The sequence below is a fragment of the Microtus pennsylvanicus genome, unplaced genomic scaffold (assembly GCF_037038515.1).
Source record: "Microtus pennsylvanicus isolate mMicPen1 unplaced genomic scaffold, mMicPen1.hap1 Scaffold_148, whole genome shotgun sequence".
Lineage (NCBI taxonomy): Eukaryota > Metazoa > Chordata > Mammalia > Rodentia > Cricetidae > Microtus > Microtus pennsylvanicus.
This window is the reverse complement of record NW_027460896.1, coordinates 1508401-1528730: the sequence shown is the minus strand read 5'-3', so window position 1 is coordinate 1528730 and position 20330 is coordinate 1508401. Positions and strand designations below refer to the sequence as shown.

Below are 20330 nucleotides of genomic sequence, written 5' to 3'. Positions count from 1 at the left end.
CTATCATTGCAGATGGCAAAGACCAGGCCATTGAAGTAGCAGTCCCCATTCCAGTAGAAGCATGCCTTCTTGGCCTTCTTCTCAAAGCTTAAGGCCTGCAAAGTCTGCGTGCGGTGGAAGTTGCAGTGTGCACTGTGATCCAGGCTGGGGGATGAGCCCATTGCCCTTGGGGCCAGAGATGATGCTGCCCTCTGAGGAGCTGGGAGCCCCTCTCCGCAACCCTGGCAGCGGCCTTTTGTCCTGTTCTTCAAAATGCTCCAGCTCAATGCTCCTGGTGCTGGCCATCGCGGTTGCTCAGAGAAAGCTCTCCACAAATAAATAAATTAATGAAGGAACGTCCCCACAGCCCCAGCCGCAGTGCGCCATGATCTGGGCGCTTTGGCCTTAAAGCATTGGGACACCTGGCCCGAGAACGCGGGCCGTGCTTGCAGGTGGGCCCGCTCAGCCAGCTAAAAGAGGTGGCAGCTTGTAGATGCCCAGCTCATTGTCCCACTCACCCTCTCCGTCACCGCCACCAGCTGGGGAGCCCCACGCCCCCTATGTGCCTCCTTCGCCGGGCCATGCCTCACAAATAGCGCGCGGGCAGCAGGCCAGAAACCACTAAGTTGAAAGGCCCAAGGCTTTCCCTGGTTCGCGTCCAGCCCGCACTCGCTATCCGGAGCGCTAAATGGAGGAAGTGGAGGGGATGGGATGGAGCGCGAGCGTGGGCGAGGCGCCTCGGGGCTGTGTCGCGCGGCCTGGGGTCCCGGGTTCCCGTCGCCACCTCGCCCGCTGCCAGGGCCTGTCCGGGGATCCTCACGCAGCGCTGGGCCCCTGAGGGAAGAGCGCAGCCTCCTCCCACGGGCGCACGCTTGCGGGCATTCGAGCTCGTGGCCGCCTGGCAGAGCCTGGATCTGGGAGGACACCTTCTACCACTCTTGGGATACCACAAACCGCAAGGAGAGGGAGGTGGTGAGGAAGAGGGCGGCGCGGCTTGAGGAGCGGCTGGACCTTTCATGGGGGCCCCCGCCCTCCAGGCAGCGGGAGCTGCGTGCTCCCGGGCGTGGACGCGTGCTCAGCAGCTGGGGGGGGGGGGGCTAGAGTAACCAGGCTAGCCAAAAAACTACAAAGGAAGGAGACTCAAGGGCAGCAAGCACATCCTTAACCCGCCTCTCCAGGGGGAACCGAGGCCAACCTAGGGCAGAAATACAAAAACATATCACTAGGTTTAGACGTGATGTTTATTTTTTTATAAACGACCCATGCACTGTTTTATTTAGAGATCCTTTGGGAGGAAAATCCTTCACAATTGCTATGAAGATAACGCGCTAGTTCCAGTAACTTTGAATGAATAAATGACTAGAAGTTATTGGTTTGGGGAAGGTCGATTTAATCAACTATTTATTGAAAGCTTGCCATTTGACAGGCATTAATCAGTCCCACCATTGGGGATGTTCATGCAGAGAATAGAACCCCTGGGCTCTTCTACAAGTGTTCAATCTGAACTCATAGAAATGGACTGACAAACATCTACCATGCAGAAATCTTTTCCTTAGCGGTGTGTGGTTCACAATAAAAGCGTATTTAGTTATTTCACTTTGACATTGAAGCTCAAAGACATTTGGCCCCAATCTGACATGAAATTAATGATTCAGCACCTGGCTCTTCAGTGGTGATGGGGAAAATGTCCTTTAAGGTAGGATGTCAAAAGAGCTGGAGTCCTGGAACCATGTGAAACAGGAATGGGTGGGAACACAAATTTCAATACCATCGAAGCAAATCACTTTTCATAAGAGATTTAATGAATATGATACAGATCAAGACCTCGCTGGCCACAACTTAAGAGCTCATGGAGGTAGAGGGAAAAATTGTTCCATGGGCATCCAAGATGACTCAGTAGGTAAGGGTACTTGCTGCCAAGTCTGATGGCCTAGGTACGATGGCCAGAACCCAAATGGTGGAAGGGAAGCATATATTCCTGCAAATTATCCTCTGCCCTCTGCATGCATGCCATGGCATACAGTGCAGTAAATAAATGTAAAATCTTTTTTTTAAATTTTATTTATTTATTTATTAAAGATTTCTGCCTCCTCCCCGCCACCACCTCCCATTTCCCTCCCCCTCCCCCAATCAAGTCACCCTCCCTCATCAACCCGAAGAGCAGTCAGGGTTCCCTGCCCTGTAGGGAGTCCAAGGACCACCCACCTCCAACGAGGTCTAGTAAGGTGAGCATCCAAACTGCCTAGGCTCCCACAAAGCCAGTACATGCAGTAGGATCAAAAACCCATTGCCATTGTTCTTGAGTTCTCAGTAGTCCTCACTGCCCAGTATGTTCCTGCATTCCAGTTCTGATGCAAACAAATTGGGAGCAGGTAGGCTTTAAAAGAGGCAACGACTAATTAATCTGGATTGCTTTATGACTTAAAATTTATTGAACCATAACAGATTTTCCTCTTTCACAAAATTGTAGAATTTCTACAGTAAGATGTTTAAAACTAGGATTTCCCTTGTTGGGATTTTCTCCTTCTCAGAAACACAGTCTGATGTGCTAATTGTTCACCTGCTATAGACAGTCTGGCAATTAGGTCACTTTCTGAAAGCTGGCAAGTTGACCTTATCTCTCTCTTGGTTGTGAATTTTCTCTATCCTGCTTTGTAACTACCTTTAGTCTAGCATTTACTTGAATAAAAAATTGAGGGAAATATTTCAAATACATTTCCATTTCTCAGTTACAGGCACTTCAAGAAATTAAATCTCAAAATATTCCCTCTCTCACATTAGATATGACTCCTTTTTGTTCTTAGTATGTAATTTATAATCACAGACTATCTAGTGAGTGCAAAAATTTCACTGACAATCTGCAACAAGAATTTTCTAGAAACTTGTAGAAATATCTTGGCACAAAGCAAAGAACTATCATTTGTTCTCCACACTTCTTTTTTGGGCCACCCAGGCTAGCAATGTAATTTAGAACAGTCTTTGGCACCCTACTCATTCTTATTCTCCTCAAGGCCACATTGCCCAGGAAAGATTAATGCAAATGTTCAAGTGGTATAATCTGTTTAAATAAAACTTCATTAAATACTCCACTAAGTGGCTTTATGTTAAAAAAAAAAACCAACAACCTTGCCTTGACATTTCCCAATTTCATCTCATGTTACTCTATTTCTCAAAGGCCTTGTCATGTCTTTACTTTTTTGGCCTCAAGCTTACACTTTGAAAGGCAGTTTTCCAGCTATTCCATTACTTATTACATAAAAGATGCCTACAGACCTTTTAGGCTGCAAGCATTTTGGAGATCTGCTATCTCATGTTTTCATTTCTGTTCACTGTGTGCCAAGCACTTCTCCCAGAAAGAAGTAAAAGTGATGAAGTAACTGTTTCTTAGTGGAAGGGCCTGGAAACCGTAGACTTGAGTTTTTGAAACAAAGCACAGTTTTTAATTTCATAACTTTTAATGATCATAAATCCAAGTGTTTTCCACTAAATGTTAATGGGAAATGACATACAGAGTTCAGGAAGACTTTCCTGTCCCTGCCCCATAGCAAATATCCAGATTGGAACAGAGTGAGGAGAAGCAATTTTCTCGTTTGTTGCTTCCTCAAGGAGAACTTGCTATCCTTCCATACTCAATCTTTACAGCACTCAACATATATAGTTACATAAATAAAGATGTTATTTTCCAAAACTGTGGTTAATAATGCCAAAAGTGCAAGTCCATGGAAAAGTGCTATGGTACTCACTTTTGTTTCTAGAGACTCATATTTCCCAGAGGTAGAAGGAACAGAGATATGAAAGAAACACAGAGACATGGGATAATACCAAGAGAGCAACTTAGTGAGTACTGAATGCTGAATCTCTACAACTGAGTAAAAGATGGTTGTGAACTACCATGTAAACACCAAGAATCAAACCCAGGTCTTCTGCAATAACAAGTGCCCTTAACTGGTGAGCCAGCTCTCTAGCCCAGTGAGAAATTCTTAAAATAACCTAGAATGATACAGTAAAGCACACAGAAAAAAGCCTTGATATATTTCTATATACAACCACTTTATTTTAGAATTAATCCAAGCAGTTTCTTTGACATTAGACTATTGCTTGAATAGGTAGATAACATTAGATACCACTTCTATTTTTCTAGTATGTTCACAGAATCCCTGAAGCACAAACTTTACATGTTGTAAAATATTATTTTAACTATGTAAAGGTATGTAATATTTGTTTATGCTGTGGAATATTACTTTAACTATATAAAGGTGTGCTACATTTGTTTGTGCTGCGTTTACTTAATGATGTAAGGAAGTGTGTTTAACTACATAAATATGTGTCTCATTTGTTTCACCTTGCCTGTCTGAGTCACCTGATTGGTCTAATAACTGGCCTACAGCTAGTCAGAGAAAGGAGAGGTGGGACTGGCATCCAGAGAGAATGAATAGAAGGAAGAATCTAGGTGGGGGTAGAAAGGGGAGAGAGAGAACAAGAGGAACAAGAAGAAGGGGGAGAATGAGGGAGGTACCCAGGGCCAGCAGTCAGGCAGGTACCAGCCAGTCAGATGTGGGAAGCAGTGAAAGTAAGATATACAGAAGGAAGGAAAAGTAAATGGCCCTGAGGCAAAAGATAAAGAGAAACAGATTAATTAAGTTAACGGAACTAGTCAGAAATGAACTTAAGCTTGGCCAAGCATTCAGAACAAATAAGAAGCCTCTATGTCATGATTCAGGAGCTGGTTAGTGGCCCAAAAAAGAAAAAGCCTGATACATACCCCAACTTTGGTTTTGTTAGTAGAATAAAACCACTTGACAAACAGATCTCTCAGTCTGTGACCCAAAATATCAAGATTTTAAAATATATAATCCATAAAGTTGGGAGGGAGCTAAAGATGTAGCTCAAGGTAGAAGCCTAACCTAGCATAGACAGGCTTTGGGTTTAGTTCCCAGTACCACAGATAGGAAGGAAGGACAGAGTCGGGCAGGAGAAAAGGGAGGAAGGGAGAAATTCGTCTATGTCTAATATGAAATAAAAGTACATTTTGGCATCTGGAAGAAGGAATTATTGAAAAGGTTGCTGGTGATTTGTTTTTAAGCATGGTTTTATCCAGAACAAATGACTAAGTAAAAAAAAAAAAAGCCCTTTGTATTAGTTAGTTAGTTAATTAGTCTCTCCCTGTGATAAAATGACCAAAGCAATTCATACAAAAGCTTATTTTGGCTTCCAGTTCCAGAGGGTTAGGGTTCATAATGGCAAGGCAGAAGCAACAGGCAGCAGGCATGGTGGCAGAAGGACGCGGAGTACTTTCCTCTTCAACTGCAATCTGGAAACAGAAAGTGAACTGGAAGTGGCAAAGCTTTCAAGGCCCACTCCAGAAACTTACTTCCTCTGCCAGGGTCCAGAAAGGTGAGTCCAGTTCCACCTTGAGTCATAGGGTTTGAGCTTATTCTTGTTCTCTCAAAGGTGTTGACAACAGGTATGGCTCCAAATAAGAGGTCCTGACCTAGGGTGTGGTTAATTAGTAGTTTGAATACAAAGGTGGGCCTGCTCCACCTTCACCAAAGGTTGGAGAATTCAAATCTATTCCTGTTCCTTAAGGGGGTGGGGGTTTGGCAGGAGGTTACAGGGAGTGGCTGCCTGCAGGATACCTGGTCTATTCCTTATATCATGTTAATGAAGTCTCTTGCCTCCCTCTCCCCTTTTGGAGTGGAGTATATAATAAGCATGTGGAAAATAAATGTGGAAGATTTAATATTCACTGAATTTCCCTCTCAGTGCTATTCTGTGTCTCTGTCTCTTATTTCTCTCATATCTCTGTTCCTTTTGCTTAATAGTTTTAATCCTCATGCCCCTACCCTGGAATGTGTGAACATTGTCAAGGCTGAAACATGACAGGTGTCACCCCAATGTGTGGCTTATAACATTCCTCCAGCAAAACCATATCTCGTAAACCCTCCCGGCGCCAACAACTGCAGACCAAGTATTCACATGCCTTAGCCTATGGGAGATATTTCCATTGAGACCAACACACTCTTGAAATTCATATTAAATCACAAACAAATGTTATCAGTCAGTTGTGAATATGTTTTTCCTATCTTAGTTTGGTTTTAATCCTAACCAGCATACTCAAAGCTATTTTTATCCCCAGTTTTATTCCTTTAAAAAAAATTTTTTTGGTTTTTTTCGAGACAGGGTTTCTCTATGGTTTTGGAGCCTGTCCTGGAACTAGCTCTTGTAGACCAGGCTGGTCTCGAACTCACAGAGATCTGCCTGCCTCTGCTTCCCTAGTGCTGGGATTAAAGGCATGTGCCACCACCGCCCGGCTTCCTTTAAATTTTTTTCTAGCTGGGGTTGTAGCTTAGTTGATAAGTGCTTACTTACTCTACACAAAGCCCTGAGTTCAACCCCCAACACCCTATAACCTGGTTGTAATATGTATTGAGAAATACTATTTTAAGGCATGTTGCTTTGGTTTATGCTGCAATTGTATAACTCAGTGAAGTTGTGATTCTTTGGCTGTATAAAACACTTGATGGTCTAATAACATATAGAATAAAGAAAGAATATTAAGAGCTGCAAAGGAAAAAGTTCAAGTAACTTATAAAGGTAAACCTATCAGACTTACACCTGACTTCTCTATGGAAACCCTGAAAGCCAGAAGGTCTTGGATAGATGTACTGCAGAAACTGAGAGACCATGGATGCAAGCCCAGACTACTATATCCAGCCAAGCTTTCATTCACTATAAATGGAGAAAACAAAATTTTTCAGGATAAAAAAAAATTAAATAATACATAGCCATAAATCCAGCCTTACAGAAAGTAATAGAAGGAAAATCACAAACCAAGGAGTCCAACAATGCCCACAGTAACTCAAACATCTAATGATCCTTCGCCAGCACAACATGAAGAAGCGAAACACACAAACTCTACTACCAAAAAAAATGACTGAAGTTAACAACCACTGGTCATTAATATCACTTAATATCAATGGACTCAACTCACCTATAAAAAGGCACAGGGTAAGAGATTGGATACAAAAACAGGATCCAAAATTCTGCTGTTCACAAGAAACACACCTCAACCATGAAGATAGACATCTACTCAGAGTAAACAGTTGGAAAAAGGTTTATCAAGCAAATGGACCTAAGAAACAAGCAGGTGTGGCCATACTAATTTCTAACAAAGTTGACTTCAAACTCAAATCAATCAGAAGAGATGGGGAGGAACATTTTATATTCATAACAGAAACAATTCATCAGGATGAAATCTCAATCCTGAATATCTATGCCCCTAATAAAAAAGCACCCAATTATGTAAAAGAAACATTACTAGAACTCAAGGCAGTCATTAAACCACACTCAATAATAGTAGGAGACTTCAACTCTCCTCTCTCACCAATGGACAGGTAAACCAGACAGAAACCTAACAGAGAAATAAGAGAATTAATGGAGGTAATGAATCAAATGGACTTAACAGACATTTATAGAACATTCCACCAAAACAGGAAAGAATATGTGGAAAATTGACCACATAGTCGGTAACAAAGGAAACTTCCACAGTTACAAAAAATATTAGTAACCATCTGTGTCTTATCAGATCACCATGGATTAAAGTTAGAATTCAAAAACAGTGCTATCCCCAGAAAACCTACAACTCATAGAAACTGGACAGTCAAATACTGAATCACACCTGGATCAAGGAAGAAATAAAGAAAGAAATTAAAGTCTTTCTTGAATTCAATGTAAATAAAGACTCAACATACTCAAACCTATGGGAAACTATGAAAGCAGTACTAAGAGGAAAGTTCATAGCACTAAGTACCCACTTAAAGAAAATGGAGAAAGCACACATTGGAGACTTAACAGCCCACCTGAAAGCTATAGAAAAAAGAAGCAGACTCACCTAGGAGGAGTAGAAGACTGGAAATAATCAACAAAATAGAAACACAGAAAACAATCCAAAGAATCATTGAAACAAAAAGCTGGTTCTTGGAGAAAAATCAACAAGATTGATAAACCCCTATCCAGCATCTTATGTGATGTTGAAGTGCCCATTCTAAAATCCTATTCTTTCTTTTAGTTTCACTTTGACCCGTGCGCTTTAGTCGCAGCTCCCATTTTCACCCGTGCGCTTTAGTCGCAGCTCCCATTTTCACCCGTGTGCTTCAGTCGCAGCTCTCACTTTGACCCGTCTGCTTTAGTCGCAGCTCCCATTTTCACCCGTGTGCTTCAGTCGCAGCTCTCACTTTGACCCGTCCGCTTTAGTCGCAGCTCTCACTTTGACCCTGTAGTAATAGGGGCAGGCAGCTGGGTTGAAATGTAGCAGCGTAAACGAATGCAGACATGACCCGCCCGCTTTAGTCGCAGCTCTCACTACCCTGCTCTCCCTTCTTACTGGCGAGAGCGGAAAACCCGCTTTTGTCGCGGATCCCCAGCCTTACCTGAGGACTTACCGGTGCACCCCCTGACTGCAGCAAGTTCTGAGCTCCATGGAGAGAGGTTTGGAGGTTCCCCATAGGGGCCACCATTTGTCACGCCCACCTCGAACAGCAAGGAAGATGCAACACCAGAGCTCTTCCTGCAAGCAGTTTATTCAGGACCTTTTGACAATTGAAGATATCTTCCTCTCTCCCCAGGCAAACCTCTCCCAGCCATGAAAAAGGCATGGGCCACCAACCCTGGATTGCCAGGTGGGCACTGCCCATAAGTCCATGCACATGCAAGCAGCTGACAATCATTGCATGACAATAGGATGAGTCAGGCCTTATCCAATAATAGGAGTTGATTATCATAGAGAGCACTCGCTTTTGGGATCGCGGAGGGCAGAAGCCAGCACCATTAGGTGCGGCTCCACGCAGCAATCTATACTGGTGAATAAACATTTGCATCTCATCATACTAATCTCTAACAGGCATGGTTAGCATACTACTTATCTTTGAGGTTTTTGTGGTCCTCCCTTACTTAAATTCTACCTTGTGTGACTTAATGTCTCCTAAGAACTGGTAAATCCTTATACCATTAATTCTATTATCAATTATACTTTTCTACATCACAGTTTAGCAGTGGAGTAATACTCTACACAGGAGAAACCATTTACAAGCTCCATAAAATTAACTACAGATGGATTCTAAACCTAAATGTTAAAAGTGCAGAACTTCTGAAGATACTGGAGAGACCAGTCTCCAAGTTTGGCAAATCTGGTGGTATCTCTCCACATGCGACAATATAAGCACTACAGGCACCACCACTTGAGGCTCCCTATGCTCTGCTCTGTGCAGACACAGCCCAGACAGTGAAGTTATTCAGAGGCTGCCAGCAGAGATCACTTAGAACTACTTAGGATGAGGCAGAAACAAACTAAACTCTGTGTCTGTCCACTGACTCCCACCCAGCCAGGGGAGGTCCCACCACACCAGCAGCGAGAACGGCCCCTCACATACCAAGGCCGGCCACTCCTCCGCACATGGGGACATTGGCCCCTCACTCACCTTGGCCCACCGCTCCTCCCATCTGTGGAGAACAACCACTCACTCTCCATGGTGCAGCTGCCGAGCTGACACGCTCTCTTCCCACAAGGGAGTCTAAGGTGCAGTGCATGAGAGAGACTGTGATTTTTTTCCTTCTGGAAGAGCTAAACCAGAAGCCTGACTTCAGAAAGAACCCTCCCATTTGACTGGTGGGTCTGCTGGAGGCTCTGATTGGATAGTGAGGTCTGAGTGACAGAACAGGTGGGTTAATCTAAAGACAGACATATCCCAGATTGACTGGAGATTTGTGCCAAATTTAACATCAATGTCTTGCTAATGTAAAACAATGGGTTCGGTTTTAAATGGAAGTATACAAATTCAGAAAGAGGATAATCAGACAATGTTGCACAAGAGGAACATTGGGTAACTCAAGAACATTATAAACAAAGTCCACAGTGGTGTTGGGACTGATAACCAGTTTTCACCCTTCCATGAAAAGTTATTGGTTCTGAGGATCTGAAAAACCATTGTCCAAAGGCCCTGGCCCCATCTTTACCAGCTCTCTCAAGCATATTCCCGAGATTAGAGACACAGCTGTTATTGCTATATACATGAGGGCCTTAGAGAAACCTCCCAAAGCCAAGGCAGGTTGCCAAACTCAGAGAAGCCTAGTTTCAAGTATCTTCTAGAAGTTCTGCACTTAGCATTTGACATTTAGGTGTAAGGTCCATTTGGAGGTAATTTGTGGGAGTTGTAAATGGCATCTCATGTACTGTGTATTACACTACTAAATTGCAACACAGAAGAGTAAAATTGGTGATAAAAAGGATTGGCCAATAATTAGTAAGTTACACAAAGTAGAATTTGGCTGAGGGACGGCTGCCTCTGAAATACCACAAAGACAAGTAGTATGTTAAAGAGGACTGTTAGAGATTTGAATGCTAAAATGTTAATGTTTATCTTTTATGTATACAAATCTGTAGTGAGAACAACAAATGAAAAACCCCCTGTATAAAGGACACTCTAGATTAAGCTGGAGCATGACTAGTTTTAAGAGGGATTTCTTAGTTGTGTTGTACTGGATGTTGTAAACATCAATTCCATGATGTTTGTTATATATTTGTTGTTTCTTGGTATCAACTACATACTCACATTAAAATCCAAAAGCATGGATACAGTAGTGATGCCATGTATCATACAAAGAGTGTCTTGTGTTTTATCCAAGGCTTATTTGAACAGTTTGTACCTAAGAAATATTAATTTATTACATTATCTTTTAGTTTTGATTCAGCTTTCTTTCATTTAATTGTTATTACTCAGCACTATCTTAAGACAATCAGTACTTTCCTGTGATCAGCTGTGCCTGTTTGATGGAGGAAGGTCATTGGTTAAGTAATAAAGAAACTGCTTGGCCTCATTGGTTAGAAAATAGGTGGGTGGAGTAAACAGAACAGAATGCTGGGAGGTAGAGGAAGTGAGCTCAGACTTGACAGCTCTGCTCTCTGGAGCAGAGACGCCATGCCCCGCTCACCCGGCCAGACGCACGCGATGAAGCTCGAACCCAGGATGGACATAGGCTAGAATCTTCCTGGTAAGCCACCTCGTGGACTACACAGATTATAAGAAATGGGCTAGTCCAGGTGCGAGAGTTAGCCGAGAAGAGGCTAGATAGAAATGGGCCAAGCAGTGTTAAATGAATACAGTTTGTGTGTTGTTATTTTGGGGCATAAGCTAGCAGGTGGCCAGGGTGCTGGGGATGCAGCCCCACTGCTCCTATTACTATACCTGTTTACAAAGGATGACCACCAACACTTTTGCTGACTGTTGATATTCTATCATGAAAGAAGGTATACCCTCCATCAAGTATGTAGTCTCTTTTCCAGGCAACTGTATACAATGATATGTGACCTTGTGGTTCTAGGGATGAGCTAGAGTACACAGCCTGGGAAAGATTTGGGAGGATGTAGATTCTGTGTATGAACCTATGAGAAAGCCATCTTTAAAAGTGTTAATTTAACTTGAGTGCTAACAGGCTTACTTCCTACATCCACTGAGAAAAGTAATATAATAGAGAGTATACGGGCAGTGGAAGAGTAGAGAGAAGATAAGCTCCACATATGCAGCTATGGAAGAGCCATTGTACACACTGGAAACATTCCTGTGGAGCTGCTTTTGCTGTGAAGAGACACCATGACCACAGCAAAAACTTATAAAGAAAAATATTTTATTGAGGCTGGCTTACAGTTTCAGAGAGTTTAGTCCATTATCATCATGACAGAAAACATGGTGGATACAGGCAGACACGGTACTGGAGAAAGAACTGAGAGTTCTACATTCAGATCAACATATAGCAGAAAGTGACTATGACATACTTCCTCCAACAAGGCCACCTCCTAAGAGTGCTACTCTGTATGGGACATTGAGGTCATTTTGACTAATATCACTGCAGTATTAAAATCTTTATATCTTTTCACCCATGTTCAGTAAGTAAACTCAACAAAATTCTTGGTTCTTCAGGATGGACTTTGGTGAAATTGTACTTTGCATCTTCACTGGGACTTACATTTGGGAAAGACATTGCTTCCTCCCCTCCACAGGGGAGAAATATCTCACAACAGATCATAAACATATTTGTCAATGTTTCTATTTCTCATGATACTAGAAAATAGCAGCACATAAAAGAACATGTTAGAAGAACATAAAAGTGTAAATGCCCTTAGTGAAAAAAAAAGAACTATACGAAGATAATGATGACTGAGTGGCTCTAGAATAAATGAGGGTCTGAGTAAGTTGTTTAAGGTATATAAAGGATGAGATTTAGAGATCATATATTTATTGAAGTTGGAAAGATCAGATATCAATTATTTCAAGGACTGGCTAAAATGTATGTCAAACAAAGTTTATTAAGTTTATAATATTGAAATATTATAAAGTAGTTAAAAGTACAAAACTGGTGTAAAACTGATCTTCTGGGTGTTTAATAATCATTCTTAGAGGCCATTCTAATGTGGTCAGAGGGATCAAAAGGGGGAATATTCCTCCCCTTTCCATACAAGGTCAATGAGGTCCCTAGGAACAAGGGCCATTGATCACTTATTGTTCAGTTCATGGAGGCCATGGAGAACCCACTCAACAAATCTGAAACATTATCAAGTCTAAAATGGAGGATCAAGGTGGGAAATATTTCCTCGAGGCTTCAAAGGAAGCCACAGTAATAAAGCAAAGCCTTTGCATTATTCTCACAATGATGGACACACGATAAAAGAGAGACCTGAAGAGTCTGAGATCCCTTCCAAGCCCAAGTGACTTCTGAGGACTAGTTGCTCAACTGGCCTTGACAACAGAGAAAGAAAGATTAATTTTGGCAACCTGCATTGTTCTTCAGTACTCAAGGAGAAAATTTAATCAAAGACTAAGAGAATTGGTAACAACACAAGGGATAGCACTCCACAGACATTAGATATGAGTCTATATGAGATGTTACTTAGATAACAAATCTCACTAACATTTTCTTCTTGACTAAAAAGCTGTTGTCCAGATGTGAGACATCAGACCTTGGCTCCTAGAACACCTTCCCACAGCAAAGAAGGAAAGGACATTTATTGTTTTAACATTCAAATTAAATGATGCTAAATACCCTTTCTCTCTCTATTCAGAAGATACATGGGAAGAGCATCATGCTGACTTTTGGCTGATAAAACAGATATAAAAGGGTGTGAATGTTGGTTATGTGTTCATAACTCTGGAGACCAACTTTAGAAGTTAAAGGGAAACATCTAACAGATGGGACTATTGTGAGCTCATCAAGAATGTCTTATAGACTTTGGATATTTTAGCTCTTCCCAGACTACAGTAAAGGGATTCCTTTTCTGTCTACATCTGAGAGTTTGGTCTTTACAAGAGTCTCTCTGGAAGGGTATCACAATACTGTCACCTGATACCCTAAAATCAGCTACAAGAAACCAGATCAGTCATTGCCCCAATCCCACAATGGTAGTTAGTGTTATCTCTTCAGAGGGAGGTGGGATAAGAACTGGAGGTAGAAATTAGACAATTTAGGGTAAAAAAAAAAAAACTCGTATGGCTCCCTATTGGCTCCATCATGGCTCATAATCTACTTCTCACTGGTACTCCTGATTGCTAGGCTTGCCCAGAGTCCATTAATAGCTAGTATTACCCAGCTGGGCTGCAAGACAGTAGCAGCTCCCCTACAGGACTAAGTCAGCACAGCCCTTCCCAACTTTGCCATTCCACCCTAGGGGAAGACAGGGCCAAAATCTGGTAAATTTGTATTTTAGTAGAAAGCTTTCCAGTCTCCTGTTCCTCTTCCAATATACAGGGTCTCTTGTGTATGTATTCTATTATAGAGTCACTGACCAGTGTAACCAACCCTTTTCCTCAGAGCTCAGAAGTCCTGAAGCCAAAAATAGGTCACATTCAAACAGTAAGTCTTGTTAAATCAAAATGAGGCCATGAATTAAAAAACAATGAAGTATCTAGGGAAGGGCTTAGAGGCAAGAAAGAAATGATGGAAATGATGCAACTATAATCCACAAAATTACTCTAAAAATTATTCCTAAAAAGGATTTATGATCATGTGCTCCAGAGACTACGGATTTATATTAGAGAGCACAAAATATTAGTCACACATGTCATCTCGGGCTGTCCATCTTAAACATGTAAAATAACAGTTCTTTTAGGCAGGGTCATGCCATTTTATTCAGTTCTATTTTGGTCAAACTAGTATTGCTATTTTAATTTGGTTTCATGATAAGCTCTGTTCTTTATCCAGATTCTTGATTCCTTGCTCTGTGAATGCAAGAAATGGCTAGTCAGGAGATTTAATAATCATCTAAAATTGATTACCTCACTGCTTATTTCTAATGTAAGCTACGGTCGAAAGGGGGAAAACTTTCATCTTCCTTCTTGCCCATCCCTTTCTGTGCTGGGACTACACCTGCTTTACAGTTTGTCAGTGAACTCAATTCTCACATGGGTCCCTCTTTATTTGCAAGTTCATAATAAAATCCAGAGAAGCTGGAGGACACTCATTTACTCATCTATTATCCTTCTCACTGAGCAGTTAAGGCCCAATCTTGAAGCAATTGCAGGACTTGCTTTCTGGGTAGCAGGAGCAGGATTGGGTGTTCAAAGGAATTCTCAAATATGTAGTGTGAGATAAGCCTAAGCTACAGGAGACAGAAATAAATAATCAACAGCATTTGAGAAAAAATGGAAAGAAATTCTTAATGACCTGGAAATAATAGGGAATAGAAACAAATAGATTAGTGCAGAGATTAGAACATTTAAGGTAAATAAAATTTAAAAAGTGAAAATAGCAATTATCTTTTTAAAAAACATAAGTATAATTTTTTTAAAAACACAGTTATACTGACTTTGGACAAGAGAAAAACCTTCCCTGGTAGAGAGACTGGCATTAAAAGGCATTACTTCACCATGCCCCATGTGCAGTGTCAGCTGCTGAGACCTGTGACCTGAAAGACACAGCTGCAGCTAATGGATAGAATCATGACAGGTAGGATTGAACATATAAGCATAGGAGAGTTCCCTTGTTAGAAAGTCAATATTTATTGACTCAAGCTAACCTTCCAGAATTATACGGCCCAAATCTAGCCTGCCTTCATTCTCATGACAGATTAACATATGCTGGGAAATTACAAAATCACTGATCCTGTCACAATCAGGTCCTATTTCATAATGGTGACTCCAGCAGCTGTTTGCCTACCTACAGTGTATGCAATAAACTATTCCTCCTATTCTGGTCTGAAAGTGGAAGCCATGCTCCGCATACAAATCCTTTTCCTGTTACTGTGATGGACAGTTGACTACATGTCTTAAATTTTTAATTTTAGTGCTCAGTGGTCATTGTGTTCTTTCATCTAAGAATTTAGTTTAATTACAAGGACAACAAGGTCATTGCTCTGGGGAGCAATGGTGTGGGATCAAGGCTACCTAATCCAAGAAAGAAACGTTTTTCTCAGAAACATTTTTCTACAATGCTTGAGGTACTGCTATTCTAGAATTAATATGTCTTCCCAGTGATAAATAATTCACACACTTAAAGTTTAATAGACATAAATTCCGTTAATAACAGTATGCATTCATGGTGGTTAATGCTAAAAGAGGAGACAACCTGGTCCAGATTTTGCATTCCACACATGCTGTCATCCTTAAGTCTTTTTTTAGGTTCAGGCCTGAGGTTATACATTGAACAGTGTAAATAGGGACAGGAGAATGCAAGTCTAGCCACTTAGGCAGATGGAGATTTACAGAACAAAACTATCTTTTAGATTATGCATTATGATAAAAATAAAATATATCACAATGTATGACTTAAAAGAGAAATAGATCTTAATATATGATCTAAAAGATACATTTAAGATGAATTGATGCTACAATCCTCACACATACAAAGGACATAGAATACAAATTAAAACAATATTATGGGAAAGTCACCTATCCACACTGTGATTGTTCTTAAGTCAACAGCTATTCTGAGCCATTCTAACCTCAAAATAATCATTCTTTTGCCTCCAAGCTAGCTGTCTCAGAGAAAGGCCACAGTTGCTTTTTTGATGAACAGCCCTGATTGGTGTTTATTTCAAGTCTGTGACATTACTGTACAGAATCTCATTTTTTAAGTTTTATTTTATGTATATGGGTGTTTACCCACAGGTGTCTCTGTGCAGTACCCGCAGAAGCCAGATAAATGAATCAGATCCCTTGGAACTGGAGTTGCAGGAGATGGTAAGCAACCATGGTTTTTGGCAATGTAACCTGTGCCAACTGCAACAACACCCAGTGTTCTTAATTGCTAAGCTATCTTGCAAGCTGCATTTTTATTTAAAATTTATTCCCAAATTTTTTTTTCTAATTCCTTCCTTAAGTCTGTATGAATAAGGATGTACAACTATATTAATAAAACCTGCTGGGTCCATTTCTGTTGGTTTTGTGTTATTGTTTCAGAACTGAGCATGTTGTTTCAGATACACAAATAGGGATCTCATCCCTGCCTGAGGCTAATTCACCCAATTGTAAGAGAATTGTAATCTTTATTGAGCGACATAATTCTGACCCTTAAGTGACCTAGGCTGACTTGGACAGAAAACATTATCATGAATAAAAAACTTAGATTGGCAAATACCTCAGCTAACATTTGCTGGTGCCACAGCCCTGAAGTTTTAGGGCTCTAGGAAAGACTATGGACACTGTCCTGAGCAAACCACAGGCTCTCTGGGTTCAATGGGCCTTCCACCATACCCTACTGACCATTCTCATTTTAGATGACTTTGAAATCCTGAAATTCCTGCCTCCACTTTCTAAGTACCATGGTTATACATCTGTAACCATGCTTGACTTAGTTGGCTTTAACTCCATTTAATCATTCGTTAGAATGATGGGATGAGTAAAATGAGCAGTTACACTTAATTATATTAAAACTCCACCAATCTCCATGAGCCTGGGTTTCAACCATCTGTAGAATAAAGACAGTACTGTGCTCTAGTCTCTTGATGAATTATAATACAAAGATGAAGCAAAACAATATTGCTCATAGTTGGAAGACAGTGGACCTTAAGACAGGAAGGCTGCATTTGATGGGAGTCATCTGTTACTTAGATCAACCAGTCACACCTTATTGCTATTAATGACATGTTCATGGGACTGAATAGAAGGCTCAGCACTTAAAACACTGGCTGCTCACCCGCAGAGCCTGACTTTTGATTTACAGCACCCAAAAGACAGTTTACAATTTTCAGTAACTCCAGTCACAGGGGATCAGACAGCATCTTCTAGTCACTACTGGTTCCTGGCATGCCATTGGTACCTCACTGGCAAAACTTATACACTTAAATTAAATTTTATTCTTTTCTAAGGTAATAGACACCTGAAGAAAACCCTTTTAACAATATGTAATCATATACATAGATGTCTTTCCACCATTTGCATATCTGGTTCCCTAGGAGGCCAGATAAATGCACCAGATCTCCAAGACTGTGAAATACAAGTCATTCTGAAGAATCAGATATAGGTGCCAGGAATTAAACTTCAGTGTCCAAGAGGAGCAGCACTACTGAGCCAACTCTCCAGGTCATAATAATGCTAAAGATGAAGATGAGCTACTATTCCTTCTGTCTTCTATCACTTGAAGGTGAGGAAAGTCCCCTCTTGATGGTTGTCAAAGAATTTAATGGATTTCTTTACCTCTCCATATTGTTTCTGAGTTTCATTGTTAACACAGTTCTCTTGATGTAAGACTATAAAAGCTTTTGTTAAAACCATTCAGAGTCCAGCCAGATTATATTAGGAAAAGTTCCAAAATTTGAGATAAGATTGTATTTTTGGAATTTTTGACACAGGGAATGTCCACAGAGCCATAGCTGCAATGGAATTCACTATGGGCGCCAAGATGGCCACAGACTCAGAGACTGGCCAAATACAATCCTTCAAGTGCTAGGATTATAGCCACGCACCTCTAAATCCAGTTGAGGTATATGTTTTTAAATGACCTATCATTGAATCAGAGAATGAAAAATAAAGTATGATTTAAAAGGGACCATCATTCTTCTGATGAAGAGTAAATTTCTTGAAATTCTGTAATTGAAATGTGTAATAATTTAATATGTGCTCAATAATTGGGTCATTGTCTTTGCTTTATTAACTTTATCCATGTAAAAATGTTTCAACAGTGTTTGTGTGTATATGTCTATTATTTTCTTCCCCTATGTGAGTTTTAGTGATGAAACCTAGGGATTTCTTTGACTGCAATTGGTCTCAATTGCACTTATTCAGGATTAAAAATTATTTATGTGTGTAGGAGTGTGCATATGCCACTTCCCAAGTTTAGAAATAAAAGGAAAAACTAGTAGGAGCAATATGGACCACCCCGAGATAGAACACAGGTCATCAGGCTTATCAGCAACCAATTTTAATGAATGAGACAATTAATTGAAATTCAATTGTGGTTTTTGAGAAAGTGTTATAAAAAATGTTTAGTCCCCAGAATAAACAAGTTAAAAAAATGTTTGTGCCATGGACCAGCTCAGGGGAGCCACTCAGACCATGGGAGAAGCAGCGTCCTGGTAACAGGAAGGCACAAGTTCGGTGAATGACAGACAGACACAACACACAAGAGAGTGGTTGGAATCTGCCGCAATTTTACTGAATTCATGTTTTCATTATATAGTATTCAAACAAAGAACAAATCAGAAGGTCATGTGTCATTGGTTGGCACAGTATGAAAGCTTCTTTTAGTCACATCAGCAACATTTAAGAAAAGTACATTATCAGGAAGAGGTGTTAGACATAAAACATCCTTAGAAGAGGAAATCTTGTCCTTGGGACTGTAAACCTCAGACAAGTGGCTTCATCTTATGAATAGAAAGTTTCTGTCTCATTATCGCTATCATGGCCCTTCCTCTTCCTAACCCTTTATTTCATCTAGTGACTAAATATACCTAGTCAGTTCTCTGCACCTGTTGAACTATACTTTTTAATACCTTCTTATGCAGCAGATATCATGGGGGTTGGGATCTAGCAAGCCTATCCATAAAGTTCAAAGTATTATATAACAGTCTTTGTCCATCAACATTAACCCATCTATTCCCCTGCTCATCATACACCCTGTGTATGACAAAGGTTCTGCTGTAGGGCTGTTTCTGAAGAGAATGATCCTTGTCTTATATATATAAAGATTATCATTATTATGAAAGAATTTGTGCAAAGTTCATATCCCGCATAGCCATCTAATCGAGAAACCCGTCTATGCCTCAGCGGTGGCTAATACCAGGCTGTCTTCCATTGACCTCCAGAAAGCCTAGTCCCATAGGATACGTAGCTCCCATCCGGTATAATGACATATGTCATGTCACACAGACGACACTGGAGTTGGTGTGGCAGTTTGATCATATAAATATTTTCCTATGCAAAGAGGATTTTGCATTCAAATTATACAGTGTTCATCTGTCTTGTTTACAATCTGAAAAGAGGACAATAGTTTACTATTATAATATTCCTCATAATCTTATTTGAGGACCAGGGAAATGGCTCCATGGGAAAGGTCTGTGGTGTGCAAGGATGGAAAACTGACCTTGATCATCATATTAAGAGGACCAAAAGTAGAAACTGCAAAGTGGTATTCTGGTCTCCAAATATCTGCATTGGTCCTAAAAACCCATAATCACATTGCACACACACCGTAAATCTGTTACAAAATAAATCTTAGTGCCCTTACATTACCTGACATCTTTGGATAATTTCCTTAGAAGGCAATTCTTCAAGATAAAATGGTTAACTAATTGGGAGTGGGGAAGCATGGAACATCAGTATTATGTATATATATTCTAATATATATTTATAACACACATATAAAACATCAAGCTATGGTATGAGATACACAGTTGAATGTTCATTATCCTACTTTATTACATCTCTACCAGATAAATAAAAATACTGTTTTGAGTACACACACGAGATCATTAATGTTTCTTATATTCTCTTCTCTTAAGCATTTTTAACATTAACATTGTTAAATTGTGTTGACCAAAGAGCAAATGTTGTGAGTACTTCATCTACCCTTAGACTTGTACTAAGGAGGTAGACTCATGAGGATCATGAGTTCAAATGTATCCCTGAATCATTACTAGCATCTAGGCAAAACTGAATAACAAACAAGAAAATCTCAAGGGAATTTGAGAATTTGTGGAAATATGAAAAACAAAACCAGGAGCAACAACCCATCACCATTTCATAGATGCTCTTACTTAAAAAGTATGATCACACACTGCCTGATATTTAGATACAAAAAATGAATCAATTAGATGATGGGGTTACCATTCTACACATTATAGTAGGAAAATACCTATCACTAAGTAAAAA

The 20330-nt window shown here is 40.4% G+C and overlaps 1 protein-coding gene across 1 annotated transcript in view; it reads right to left on the bottom strand.

Moving 5' to 3' along the window:
• Positions 1-449: 449 nt before the first annotated feature.
• The window catches only part of LOC142842154 (uncharacterized), an 89418-nt gene continuing 69537 nt past the window's right edge, over positions 450-20330 (bottom strand). Inside the window, exons 9-10 of the mRNA XM_075959060.1 lie at positions 1107-1174; positions 450-893 (exon numbers count right to left, since the gene is read on the bottom strand). Coding sequence (XP_075815175.1) covers positions 450-893; positions 1107-1174 — 512 coding nt within the window. The remainder of the gene's footprint in view (positions 894-1106; positions 1175-20330) is intronic.